General features: G+C 46.4%; 1 protein-coding gene across 1 annotated transcript in view; it reads right to left on the bottom strand.

The window, feature by feature from the left end:
- Nucleotides 1-14,784, bottom strand: part of LOC311238037 (ataxin-2-like protein) — an 89,556-nt gene that overhangs the window by 4,292 nt on the left and 70,480 nt on the right. The window contains exons 11-14 of the mRNA XM_084326001.1: nucleotides 11,039-11,272; nucleotides 8,672-8,735; nucleotides 5,009-5,175; nucleotides 4,715-4,904 (exon numbers count right to left, since the gene is read on the bottom strand). Of these exons, the coding sequence (XP_084182127.1) occupies nucleotides 4,715-4,904; nucleotides 5,009-5,175; nucleotides 8,672-8,735; nucleotides 11,039-11,272 (655 nt within the window). The remainder of the gene's footprint in view (nucleotides 1-4,714; nucleotides 4,905-5,008; nucleotides 5,176-8,671; nucleotides 8,736-11,038; nucleotides 11,273-14,784) is intronic.

Genomic DNA, 14,784 nt, shown 5'->3' with positions numbered 1-14,784 from the left:
GAGAGAGAGAGAGAGAGCGAGAGGGGGAGGGGGAGAGAGGGGGGGGGGGGAGAGGGGGGGGGGGGGAGGGGGAGAGGTGAGGGAGAGAGAGAGAGAGAGAGAGAGAGAGAGAGAGAGAGAGAGAGGGGGGGAGAGAGAGGGGGGGGGGAGGGGGAGAGAGGAGGGAGGGAGAGGAGGGGAGAGAGAGAGAGGAGGGAGAGAGAGGAGGAGAGACAGAGAGAGGGAGAGAGAGGGAGGGAGGGAGAGAGAGAGGAGGGAGAGAGAGAAATGGAGAAGAGAAAAAGAGGGGGGGGAGGAGAGAGAACATTTGTTTACAGTTAACTCCTATTAACACATTGAATGCCAGCCTTTTTTGGGCTGATTTTCCGATATTTCATGATTTTCGTGGAGCTATTTCTATATTCTATTTATGGCTATGTGTCTAATACGACCGTTGCTTATCAATGACTTGCTTGCAGTCAACATGTATGAAACGGATTGTTTTTCATCTGTACATTTCCGTTTTATACCGTTTTGAAAAACTGAGTTTTTGAAAATTTCCTGAAAAAATAAAAGATTCTGTGATAATCGCCCTTTAGTGGAATACACAAAACACGTTGTAATTTTTCAGCCTATTTATGAATCGTTTTCAAATAAACGCTAGATTATCGATAGTATATGTGTACTTATGCACGCTAGAGAAGCGGGCTGAAAAATCGATTATCTATTTCCTGGTCAGCACACACACACACACACACACATAGGGGACACATTGTGATCCGCTGTGAAAAAACCTCTGATTACCCTGATGTGATTACCTCACATCAGATGTTCTGCAAAAAGATTATTCCAATTCCTGATCGCCATTCCAATATCGATCGCGTTTATTGATCCAACGCTGGGTACTCGAAACACATATTCCACGCTGTTCTGAGGGTCCACAATGAATCCGATCGGCTCGGGTTACATGCCTGAGAAGTAAAATGTGGATTCCAGAGTTTCTTATCTCATGCATTTTCATTCAGTCCAATCCAATGGGTGCATTACCATCCGGAAGACGATAGGGGGCGGTATTTTCCCTGTTCGAGCTCAGAGACAGTCCCAATGATAACGTGAGGCTAGATTGATGAAAAATGTATGGATATCGCTAATAAAAGCAATAACGATTAAATAACGAGATTTCTCGTCCTTGGCACTCAACGCATGGCATGAAATAACGAGATTTCTCATGGCTGGCAAAGTGTTAACATGTTAGGAGCGATGGACTTTGCAAAGATTATGAGGTAGGAGATGTGTTCAGCTTCTATAGAACAACAACAGAGAACTGTCTCTTTGGGTGAAATGTGTTCAGCTTCTATAGAACAACAACAGAGAACTGTCTCTTTGGGTGAAATGTGTTCAGCTTCTATAGAACAACAACAGAGAACTGTCTCTTTGGGTGAAATGTGTTCAGCTTCTATAGAACAACAACAGAGAACTGTCTCTTTGGGTGAAATGTGTTCAGCTTCTATAGAACAACAACAGAGAACTGTCTCTTTGGGTGAAATGTGTTCAGCTTCTATAGAACAACAACAGAGAACTGTCTCTTTGGGTGAAACGTGTTCAGCTTCTATAGAACAACAACAGAGAACTGTCTCTTTGGGTGAAATGTGTTCAGCTTCTATAGAACAACAACAGAGAACTGTCTCTTTGGGTGAAATGTGTTCAGCTTCTATAGAACAACAACAGAGAACTGTCTCTTTGGGTGAAATGTGTTCAGCTTCTATAGAACAACAACAGAGAACTGTCTCTTTGGGTGAAATGTGTTCAGCTTCTATAGAACAACAACAGAGAACTGTCTCTTTGGGTGAAATGTGTTCAGCTTCTATAGAACAACAACAGAGAACTGTCTCTTTGGGTGAAATGTGTTCAGCTTCTATAGAACAACAACAGAGAACTGTCTCTTTGGGTGAAATGTGTTCAGCTTCTATAGAACAACAACAGAGAACTATCTCTTTGGGTGAAATGTGTTCAGCTTCTATAGAACAACAACAGAGAACTGTCTCTTTGGGTGAAATGTGTTCAGCTTCTATAGAACAACAACAGAGAACTGTCTCTTTGGGTGAAATGTGTTCAGCTTCTATAGAACAACAACAGAGAACTGTCTCTTTGGGTGAAATGTGTTCAGCTTCTATAGAACAACAACAGAGAACTGTCTCTTTGGGTGAAATGTGTTCAGCTTCTATAGAACAACAACAGAGAACTGTCTCTTTGGGTGAAATGTGCTCAAAAGTTAGATGAACTTTTGGAACTGTTTCTGAAAACGCACGATTACGTTAGGTTCCGATTTAAAAGCGAACCGCCTCGTCTGTGTTCTCTCTGTGTTGTGCTGCATCAGTCCTCGTCTGTGTTCTCTCTGTGTTGTGCTGCATCAGTGTCTCGTCTGTGTTCTTTCTGTGTTGTGCTGCATCAGAGCCTCGTCTGTGTTCTCTCTGTGTTGTGCTGCATCAGTGTCTCGTCTGTGTTCTCTCTGTGTTGTGCTGCATCAGTGTCTCGTCTGTGTTCTCTCTGTGTTGTGCTGCATCAGAGCCTCGTCTGTGTTCTCTCTGTGTTGTGCTGCATCAGTGTCTCGTCTGTGTTCTCTCTGTGTTGTGCTGCATCAGTGTCTCGTCTGTGTTCTCTCTGTGTTGTGCTGCATCAGTGTCTCGTCTGTGTTCTCTCCGTGTTGTGCTGCATCAGTGTCTCGTCTGTGTTCTCTCTGTGTTGTGCTGCATCAGTGTCTCGTCTGTGTTCTCTCTGTGTTGTGCTGCATCAGTGTCTCGTCTGTGTTCTCTCCGTGTTGTGCTGCATCAGAGCCTTGTCTGTGTTCTCTCTGTGTTGTGCTGCATCAGAGCCTCGTCTGTGTTCTCTCTGTGTTGTGCTGCATCAGTGTCTCGTCTGTGTTCTCTCTGTGTTGTGCTGCATCAGTGTCTCGTCTGTGTTCTCTCTGTGTTGTGCTGCATCAGTGTCTCGTCTGTGTTCTCTCTGTGTTGTGCTGCATCAGTGTCTCGTCTGTGTTCTCTCTGTGTTGTGCTGCATCAGTGTCTCGTCTGTGTTCTCTCTGTGTTGTGCTGCATCAGTGTCTCGTCTGTGTTCTCTCTGTGTTGTGCTGCATCAGTGTCTCGTCTGTGTTCTCTCTGTGTTGTGCTGCATCAGAGCCTCGTCTGTGTTCTCTCTGTGTTGTGCTGCATCAGAGCCTCGTCTGTGTTCTCTCCGTGTTGTGCTGCATCAGTGTCTCGTCTGTGTTCTCTCCGTGTTGTGCTGCATCAGTGTCTCGTCTGTGTTCTCTCTGTGTTGTGCTGCATCAGTGTCTCGTCTGTGTTCTCTCTGTGTTGTGCTGCATCAGTGTCTCGTCTGTGTTCTCTCTGTGTTGTGCTGCATCAGTGTCTCGTCTGTGTTCTCTCCGTGTTGTGCTGCATCAGTGTCTCGTCTGTGTTCTCTGTGTGTTGTGCTGCATCAGTGTCTCGTCTGTGTTCTCTCTGTGTTGTGCTGCATCAGTGTCTCGTCTGTGTTCTCTCTGTGTTGTGCTGCATCAGAGCCTCGTCTGTGTTCTCTCTGTGTTGTGCTGCATCAGAGCCTCGTCTGTGTTCTCTCTGTGTTGTGCTGCATCAGTGTCTCGTCTGTGTTCTCTCTGTGTTGTGCTGCATCAGTCCTCGTCTGTGTTCTCTCTGTGTTGTGCTGCATCAGTGTCTCGTCTGTGTTCTCTCTGTGTTGTGCTGCATCAGAGCCTCGTCTGTGTTCTCTCCGTGTTGTGCTGCATCAGAGCCTCGTCTGTGTTCTCTCTGTGTTGTGCTGCACCAGTGTCTCGTCTGTGTTCTCTCTGTGTTGTGCTGCATCAGAGCCTCGTCTGTGTTCTCTCTGTGTTGTGCTGCATCAGTGTCTCGTCTGTGTTCTCTCTGTGTTGTGCTGCATCAGTCCTCGTCTGTGTTCTCTCTGTGTTGTGCTGCATCAGTGTCTCGTCTGTGTTCTCTCTGTGTTGTGCTGCATCAGAGCCTCGTCTGTGTTCTCTCTGTGTTGTGCTGCATCAGAGCCTCGTCTGTGTTCTCTCTGTGTTGTGCTGCATCAGAGCCTCGTCTGTGTTCTCTCTGTGTTGTGCTGCATCAGTCCTCGTCTGTGTTCTCTCTGTGTTGTGCTGCATCAGTGTCTCGTCTGTGTTCTCTGTGTTGTGCTGCATCAGTGTCTCGTCTGTGTTCTCTCTGTGTTGTGCTGCATCAGAGCCTCGTCTGTGTTCTCTCTGTGTTGTGCTGCATCAGAGCCTCGTCTGTGTTCTCTCTGTGTTGTGCTGCATCAGAGCCTCGTCTGTGTTCTCTCTGTGTTGTGCTGCATCAGAGCCTCGTCTGTGTTCTCTCTGTGTTGTGCTGCATCAGTGTCTCGTCTGTGTTCTCTCTGTGTTGTGCTGCATCAGTGTCTCGTCTGTGTTCTCTCTGTGTTGTGCTGCATCAGAGCCTCGTCTGTGTTCTCTGTGTTGTGCTGCATCAGTGTCTCGTCTGTGTTCTCTCTGTGTTGTGCTGCATCAGTGTCTCGTCTGTGTTCTCTCTGTGTTGTGCTGCATCAGAGCCTCGTCTGTGTTCTCTCTGTGTTGTGCTGCATCAGAGCCTCGTCTGTGTTCTCTCTGTGTTGTGCTGCATCAGAGCCTCGTCTGTGTTCTCTCTGTGTTGTGCTGCATCAGTGCAGTAGTTGGTCCTAAGCTGTCGACTGAAAAGGAAGGTGAACTTGCCCAAAACGGAGCCACAGTCTGAACCGTGTGGGTGCTCAGTGTGGGAGTGCGGCTGTTTCTGCTCCTTACCGTACATGCCCTGCTGTGGGCCCGGGGAGCCCTCCGTCTGGCCGGGGTACTGGGGCCCCACGGCTTGAGGGGCCCCTGACGTCAACATCCTGGCTCCCCCCTGCAACAAGGAGTACATGGTCTAGAAGGACAAAGAGAGAAAAGAAAAGGTTACATACATGTGGACCGTCCTGTGGTGTCATCAGACTCTAGAAGACGTGAGGGGGGGGGGGGGGGACACCGTACCTGTCCGTGGTAGTGTGGCGGCATGGCCTGGAGGACCTGGCCGTACTGCAGGTAGGACTGGGGGTAGGGGGAGGCCACCAGGGGGGGCCCGGCTGCAGACGACGTGGCCTGGAGCATGGGCGACGCCGGGGAGCCGTGGTGCTCCGGACGAGCCCCCACCACCGGGCCTGCAGGGGCACAGAGAGGGGGGGGGCACAGTGAGGGGGGGGGGTACAGTGAGGGGGCACAGTGAGGGGGGCAGGGGCACAGAGAGGGGGGGGGCACAGAGAGGGGCAGGGGTACAGTGAGGGGGGGGGGGCACAGTGAGGGGGAGGGGCACAGAGAGGGGGGCAGGGGCACAGAGAGGGGGAGGGGCCACAGAGAGGGGGCGGGGGGTACAGTGAGGGGGAAGGGGGTACAGTGAGGGGGGCAGGGGCACAGTGAGGGGGAGGGGTACAGTGAGGGGGAGGGGCCACAGAGGGGGCAGGGGCACAGTGAGGGGGAGGGGCCACAGAGAGGGGGAGGGGTACAGTGAGGGGGAAGGGGGTACAGTGAGGGGGTATAGTGAGGGGGTACAGTGAGGGGGAAGGGGGTACAGTGAGGGGGTATAGTGAGGGGGTATAGTGAGGGGGAAGGGGGTACAGTGAGGGGGAAGGGGGTACAGTGAGGGGGTATAGTGAGGGGGTGTAGTGAGGGGGTACAGTGAGGGGGTACAGTGAGGGGGTACAGTGAGGGGGAATAGAAGAGATAGAGACGGCAGACGTAGGAGCTAACCGCTACCTCGTTTGACTCGGTCCACTTGTCTGAATGGAAGCTTAGTTCCACAACAAACTTTAACACTAGAACAGCTCACAGGTCCGTTTAGAATTCCAATAAGATACAACACTCTCTCCTCCTTGACGTTTCCAAACGTTGTGTTATTTAAATATCCGCTAGGGGGTCCAGCTCGGCCTGCCGGACGACTTTGCTAAGTGTGGAAGACATACATTGCATTTCTATAAAACCTTGCTATATAATAAAAGTAACTGCTATTCCTAATCAGTCCACTGGGGGTTGCACTGTATCCGTAAGAGCATAGGTAGACTGTATATAAAACAAGAGTTAAGAGTAGCGATTCTGTAACACAACATTGAGAACTAAATAGCAGATGGCATCAATCCACCTGTCAAAAATGCGACCGATTGCAAAGACAACTGAGAAAAGAGAAGATAAATGACCTGCTAGCGGGTCTAAAGAAACAACAGTCCGTGTTTACCCACAGCCGAGAGATGAGTGATGCAGCAGTGAAAGCTAGCTCTCTTATTGCACCAGCCTCAAAGCCATACTGTGAGGGTGAGTTCGTGAAAACATGCTAATCGTGTATCGGCATCTTTTTGCCAGGATACCCCATATTGACAGACCTGGCAGCAAAAGTGTTGAGCATGTTTGCGACGACCTACCTTTTGTGAACAGGTTCTCTCCGTGATGAACGTCACTAAAACAAAGCCGCGCTCGCGGCTCGCACACGAGCATTTGAATGATATTCTTAAATTGGCTGCTCCTCAGGATTTTAAGCCTGATATTGATGCACTTGTGAAGGCTAACATATGTCAAGTTTCAGGAGCAAATTCATCAGTGACTTGACCTACTTCATGTAAGATAATGCTTCAGACACGTTTTGCATCCTGAAGAATAGAGTTCTGTGAAAATTCAAACGTAATGTGACACTGAACACTGTGTGCAATATGATGTCAATCAGCAGCGTCAGTACAAAACAGTTTTGGTGGAACACCGCCCCAACGTCGTTTCAATGTATAAACTATATATTTACAAGGCATGGGGGGTAACCTAACATTTTTTTTTTTTTTTTTTAACAATATATTTATTGGGTTTTAGTTTGCAAATTACAACATGTATATCAGCAGAGCAGTATTCAGCAAACATTTTCACCCCGTTCTCCCTCCCCTAACCCCACCCCACAAAATAATAATTAACTTCAAAAACAGGTTCACATAGGAAGGATACAGATTTAAATAAAAAATAAACATAAATAAATAATACAACCAAAATGTTTTACACATTAAGTAAAGGGTGTTTCTTGTCGTTTTTACACAATGATAAGAGTTGTCCCACAGTACTCCCCCTAATCCCGTTCTTGTTGAAGCAAGTTCCCAACATTCGTATTATGCTTTAAGAAGTACACAAATGGTCCCCAGGCATTATCAAAAATGTTTTGTTTACGTCTAACAATATACACCATCTTTTCCATTGACATATTTGAAGCCATTTCTTTAATCCACATACCAATTCTTGGTCCATCAACATTTTTCCAATTAAGAGCTATTACACGTTTTGCTTGTAACCTAACATTCTTACTTACTGTAGCTCCCACGTTTGTTTGTTTGTATTTTGTGCCGAGTCAGTTCAGGTGGACAGATAACTACACAGATGTGGAAATGTTAGTCATTTAAAATGTTTCTTCAAAGTAAAATACTATATTTTTCAGTTCCAAATACTTGTGACTAAATGTTTTGCTTCTTTGTAGATCCACTGTGATCTGTAAGTTGTAATAGACCTGAGCCGCTAGACGCTCGCAGAGTGCCGTGTTCCACCAGGGGGCGTGTTCCACCAGGGGGCAAATCGTCCTTAACTCATTCAGCGCCGGGCATTATCCTTATCCCGTTCTAGCTAGGCCACGTTTTAAAGATAGGGGTGCGTCACCTTGTTTGTAGAGCTATATCTCTATACTATATTATAGCTATGGAGACAATACTATGGTCATTTGACAGTGACTTTCTTACGTCGAACAAAAATAAATGGAAAAGTAAATGGAATATTGCTCCACTTCTACAAGGGCCATTTGCATGTTCTTGGTATCTAGGGACATCTATGGACCTCAGGGAATGTATTCACAGTGTCAGAAATATTGTGTCTATTACTAGGCTTGCTTAAATTGTGATGAAACAAAGGAGAATATGAATTATGATTTTTCTTTGCATCTTTGACAGTGAATAACACCATGCTAATAATGACCAAACATTAACAACTGCCACTGATCCCGTTCAGTACCTTCTTGAGATCATGTGTACAAAACATCTAAGGAAATGAATAAAGGGAAGATGATTAAACAGAAGGTTCTGTAGATACAGTACTGAATTCTCCCATCCGGACCGTTGCAATTTGAAATATTATTATAGAATATAGAATAGCAGGCTTATAAATTACCTTATTATAGCCAATTCGCACATATATATATATAATCTTTCAAATGCCCGAGTTCAATTTGGATTTAGTATCACCAGGCGTGCATAAGAACAGATAATGAAATCTACTGTAAATACAGTAGATTTTTTATTTTGATTAGGGTGCAACCGTTTTGAAACAAATTTCACATATAATTGTTGCTACATGCTAACAATAGGGAAGAGAAACTAACTATGTTTCAATATCTGTCATAAACGTTACCTTTTGTGGTAGAACAGCTAAGAGGTTAAACAGTCCCCTGTACCGCTCAGTCCCTTTAACTTACTTCTGTATGGAGAATTTCTTTCTTAATAAAAGATCGTTTTTTCTTATTTTAAGAATTGTAGTTTTTTGTAGTGTGTGTGAAAGAGTGTGTGTGTGTGTGTGTGTGTGTGTGTGTGTGTGTGTGTGTGTGTGTGTGTGTGTGTGTGCGTGTGTGTGTGCGTGTGTGTGTGTGTGTACCTTTGGCTCGTGGGTACTTCCCCTGGCTGACAGCAGACATGGTATACTGGTACATCTGAGGTACCTGAGGAGGAGAGAGACCAGAAAGAGAGAACAGAGAGAACAGAGAGAGAGACCAGAGAGAGATACCAGAGAGAGAGACCAGAGAGAGACCAGATAGAGATCAAAGAGAGACCAGCAAGAGACCAAATAGAGACCAGAGAGAGATACCAGAGAGAGATCAAAGAGAGACCAGCGAGAGACCAAATAGAGACCAGAGAGAGAGACCAGAGAGACCAGAGAGATACCAGAGAGACCAGAGAGAGATCAGAGAGAAGGAGGCCAAAGAGAGACCAGAGAGAGATCAGAGAGACCAGATAGAGACCAAACAGAGACCAGAGAGAGACCAGAGAGAGACCAGAGAGAGACCAGAGAGAGACCAGAGAAAGAGACCAGAGAAAGAGAGACCAAGATACCAGAGAGAGACCAGAGAGACCAAAGAGAGACCAAAGAGAGACAAAAGATACCAGAGAGAGACCAGAGAGACCATAGAGAGACCAGATAGAGAGACCAGAGAGACCAAAGAGAGACCAGATGGAGACCAGATAGACCAGATAAAGAGACCAAAGAGAGACCAGATAGAGAGACCAGAGAGAGAGACCAGAGAGAGATACCAAAGAGATACCAAAGAGATACCAGAGAGAGACCAGAGAGAGATACCAAAGAGAGACCAGAGAGAAAGAACAGAGAGAGACCAGCGAGAGAGACCAGAGCGAGAACAGAGAGAGAACAGAGAGAGACCAGATAGAGAGACCAGAGGGAGACCAAAGAGACCAGAGAGAGATACCAAAGAGATACCAGAGAGAGACCAGAGAGAGATTAGTACTACACTCAGTAGTACTCATTATACTACAACTCTGTACATACATCTGATTAGTACTACACTCAGTAGTACTCATTATACTACAACTCTGTACATACATCTGATTAGTACTACACTCAGTAGTACATGTTATACTACAACTCTGTACATACATCTGATTAGTACTACACTCAGTAGTACATGTTATACTACAACTCTGTACATACATCTGATTAGTACTACACTCAGTAGTACATGTTATACTACAACTCTGTACATACATCTGATTAGTACTACACTCAGTAGTACATGTTATACTACAACTCTGTACATACATCTGATTAGTACTACACTCAGTAGTACATGTTATACTACAACTCTGTACATACATCTGATTAGTACTACACTCAGTAGTACATGTTATACTACAACTCTGTACATACATCTGATTAGTACTACACTCAGTAGTACATGTTATACTACAACTCTGTACATACATCTGATTAGTACTACACTCAGTAGTACATGTTATACTACAACTCTGTACATACATCTGATTAGTACTACACTCAGTAGTACTCATTATACTACAACTCTGTACATACATCTGATTAGTACTACACTCAGTAGTACTCATTTGTATATTTTGTACCCAGTTTAATCACCTGTACATTGTATATTGCTGCTATATTTGCACTCTGGTTGGATGCTAAACTTCTTTCCGTTGTATTGTACTTGTGATGTATGATAATACATTTTAATCGAATCTAATCTGATCTAATCTAATCTAAATGAATCTAATCTAAATTAATCTAATCTGATATATCTGACTGTATTCTTATTTTAGATCTTTGACTACCTGAATGTTCATTGTGAGTGATCTGTGGTGCTGAAATTCCCTCGGGATCAATAAAGTACTTCTATTCTATCTACTCTACTCTACTCAGATTTTTTTTTATCTACTTTTTCTCCCATTTTTTTTTCTATTTTTCTCCCATCCCAATTTCGTATCGTCCAATTCAACCCTCCCCTATCTCGAATGTTGCTAGACTATGCCTCCCACTGGCCGGCTGCAATGTGGACTAAGCCTTGCATCACGTGTCCCCTCCGGTACTCGAGGAAGCAGCAGTCGCATCTTTTCACCTGCACAGCGCGATCTCTCAGCGTCGGGGGTCTGCGTTTGGAGGGCACACCGCCCCCACCACCAACCGACCTGTAGGAGTCGCTGTCCACAACATCCGATCCCCACCCATCAGCTTCCCACCCCCTAATACGGCCAATTGTATTAGTATGAACGACCAGCCAAGCTGATAGCAATGCGGAGAGCTGGGCTCGAACCCAGTGTCTCCTGCATTGGTGGTGAGCGCCTTGCCCACTGCACCACCTAGCCGCCCCCTACTCTACTCTGATTTGATGTAATCTGATATACTCTAATATAATCTGATCTGATCTAATATAATGTTATCTAAATCATCCCCATCCCCTCACTACCACACCATGTGTGTCCTGGTCTCAGTGGAGTGTACCTGGATGGAGTGGCCCTGGATGGGGATGGGGGAGATGTAGGAGAGGTAGGGCCCCGGGGGGTTGCTGTAGAGGGCCCCGGCCCCGCCCGGCAGGGGAGGCAGCATCATGGAAGGGCTGGGCGTGGCGTGGCGTGGGGGGGTGGGGGCCGGGCTGGGCGTGGCGTGGCGTGGGGGGGTGGGGGCCGGGCTGGGCGTGGCGTGGCGTGGGGGGGTGGGGGCTGGAGCCGGCTTCTGCTGCACCAGATAAGAAACAGTTGAGGTAAACAAACTGAAGCTGACAACACAGTATGACTTCCCACAGGCATTGCTAAATGAAATTCAAGGACTTTCAAGTACTTTTCTAAGCACTATTTTTCATTTTAAAAGGGCATTTAAAAGGATACAATTCACTTTTAAAGGCCAACTTGCAGGTTAAACCCTACTCTTCAGTTATGGGTAGTTTACATCATTGGTATCTAATTTCATAATTTTTTTTCCATTTGACGCCGTAAATGCCACTCAGAAAGGGTTAAAAAGGTCCACGCACGAATAACATGCATGGAGCAAATCTAAAAGCTTATAAGACGCTAGCAGGGCCGTGACGTCACTTCAGGCAACTTATGCCTTATGCCCGTCCGGGTCATAGTACTACTGGCTATATGGCTCTGGCTAACGTTACCCCGCTAACGTTAGCATTATGGCTACTGTCGTGAACCATTTTAGATCGGGCATGTAGAGGAGTTTGGGGAACGAGTAAAATGTGCAGGTCCTCTTCTCAGACCTGTGGGGCAAAGCACTGCACGAATCATGCCGGCTAGCAAGCTACACGTTGCGGCATGTTGATAGCACAATAGTAGCCCACTCGGTGCATCACAGTCACGAAACGGGCTACCACGATAGCTATTAGCTAACTAACGTTAACGTTACAAGCTCAAACACCTTATAACTACTACTATTGTCGTGTCCATAAGTTCCCTGGCAGAATACTTGTGAGGACAAAGGTATACAAAGAGGAGAGAACCATTTTAAATCGGGCATTGTTAGGAGTTTCGAGAATGCTGGCTACCAAGCTAAGCTAAGCTAGGTTAGCTAACTTAGCTACTAACGTTATATACACACAATATGTACAACGACACAATGATTTACATTATTACAAATATGGTAACGTGGTTGTGGCTTTTACAAATAGTGGTTAGCTTTAGAGATGAATGGCTATGATCACGGAGCAATAGTGTTAGGTGAAACAGAGACTAGCTCCTCGGCTAGTAGTAGCAAGGCTCTCTGCTTCCTGCCACTACCTGCCTGTGACTCTCAGAGCCCCTCACTGCCCTGCACCTGATGTGACGTCATGACACACGCACGCTATGAACCATGGATTAAAATGAAATGAAAGTCAGCGTTGGCCTAGTCACATTGTTTATTGAACAAAAATACAACCTGCAAGTTGGCCTTTAAATGCTGTTTTATAGAAGAAAAATAAATCTGATCCAATATTTATGGCTTAAAACCAGTTTCCGACAATTAGTTACACTTTAAAAAAAAATAGTAGTATTTCTTGATTCAGAAATGTTTATCATAGATGAACAAAACTTTCAAAAATCAAGCACTTTTAACTCATTCAGCAGCAAAAACAAGATATCTCGTTTTTAGTTCCCTTTTCCTTTTTTTCCCGATGTTCTCATACTAAGCACTCGTGCGGCGGGCCTTGTGAGTGTGGATTGGACCTGCAATGACGATTGAATCCCGCCAGGTGGCAATATCGCCTACCTTATGAACATACATGGACCAGCTTAGTGTGGGCCGGCCCACAGCACCCAACGCACTAGAGACTAGTAGAGAGAGAGCAGCAGTGTGGGCCGGCCCACAGCACCCACAGCACTAGAGACTAGTAGGGAGAGAGCAGCAGTGGGCCGCCCCACAGCACCCACAGCACTAGAGACTAGTAGGGAGAGAGCAGCAGTGGGCCGCCCCACAGCACCCACAGCACTAGAGACTAGTAGAGAGAGAGCAGCAGTGTGGGCCGGCCCACAGCACCCACAGCACTAGAGACTAGTAGGGAGAGAGCAGCAGTGGGCCGCCCCACAGCACCCACAGCACTAGAGACTAGTAGGGAGAGAGCAGCAGTGGGCCGCCCCACAGCACCCACAGCACTAGAGACTAGTAGGGAGAGAGCAGCAGTGAGCCGCCCCACAGCACCCACAGCACTAGAGACTAGTAGGGAGAGAGCAGCAGTGTGGGCCGCCCCACAGCACCCACAGCACTGGAGACTAGTAGGGAGAGAGCAGCAGTGAGCCGCCCCACAGCACCCACAGCACTAGAGACTAGTAGGGAGAGAGCAGCAGTGGGCCGCCCCACAGCACCCACAGCACTAGAGACTAGTAGGGAGAGAGCAGCAGTGGGCCGGCCCACAGCACCCACAGCACTAGAGACTAGTAGGGAGAGAGCAGCAGTGAGCCGCCCCACAGCACCCACAGCACTAGAGACTAGTAGGGAGAGAGCAGCAGTGGGCCGCCCCACAGCACCCACAGCACTAGAGACTAGTAGGGAGAGAGCAGCAGATGCGTGGGGCAATTCATATTTGTAGCTTCACGAGTAACAAAAACAACAACAAACAACAAAAACATCTCAATGACAGCACGGCAACAAACAACATTCCATGCAATACACAATCCAGTAAAAGTAAAAACAGACAACTAAGTGTAAAAGGCTACTTAAATGACTACTGTCTGTGTTTAAAAGTCTGATAGCCGAGGGGACAAAAGATTTGGCGTAGCGGTTGGTCCTACTTGGTGGGACGTCATAACGGCGGCCAGAAGGCAACAGTGAAAACCGCTGAGACAGAGCGTGGAGGGGTTGATTAGTGATGCTCGTCCCCATCTTGACCACCTGGTCCGTCCAGAGAGAACATAGGTCTCTCTGTTTTACTCCAATTATTTTGGAGCACACTTTCACTATGTAGGCTGTTCCTATCTTTAATAGACAGGCCACTGAACCAGCAGATAAAAGAAAAAGTTAAGAGGCTTTTAATAAAAGAACTATAAAAAGTGCTCAGGATCTTCGCACTAACATTAAAAGAGTTCAGCTTTCTCAGCAGGTAGATCCTCTGCTGACCTTTTCTAACAATGGACTCTGTATTTAAGTTGAACTTCAGTTTACAGTCAAACACAGTTCCCAGGTATTTGTAGGATTCAACAGTCTGGACGTCCTCATCGTGAATTACACTAGCTACACAGGCTTGATGATCGGGGTTGTGTCTGAAGTCAGTTATCATGTCCTTAGTCTTAGAGACATTGAACTATTGGATATTATGAAGAAGACAAAATGGATTATATGGATGATGATTATGGACGATAAGGTGCGTTTCCACCAGACTATGTTGAACATACGGTTATTCTATAACCATAGTTATACGAGTATAGCGAGCGCTCTGCTCGTAGTGGAACTATCCCTTTATCCAGTTTAATAATGAATAATTTTCTCCACATGTACACACCCATCCGCCTGGCCACACCCACATCCGCTCCTCTACATAAGCGGGGTCGTGGCCACACCAACAGCTCCTTCCCAAGTCTTTCACCACCCAAGGCGAAGACCACGGGGCCCTCAGTGAGTCAGAGCAGAGCGCTCGCTACTCATATAACTGGGGTTATAGAATAACCTTACGTTATAGATCGTATAGCTTACGCTCTGCTCTATTGGAACACAGGAGCTGAGCAGAGCGGAAGCTCGACAAATGTACCCGCTGAGGCCCCCCACAACTATCAGAA

This window comes from Notolepis coatsorum (assembly GCF_963971535.1).
Source record: "Notolepis coatsorum genome assembly, chromosome: 12".
In the NCBI taxonomy this organism is placed as follows: domain Eukaryota; kingdom Metazoa; phylum Chordata; class Actinopteri; order Aulopiformes; family Paralepididae; genus Notolepis; species Notolepis coatsorum.
This window is presented reverse-complemented; position numbering and strand designations above follow the sequence as displayed.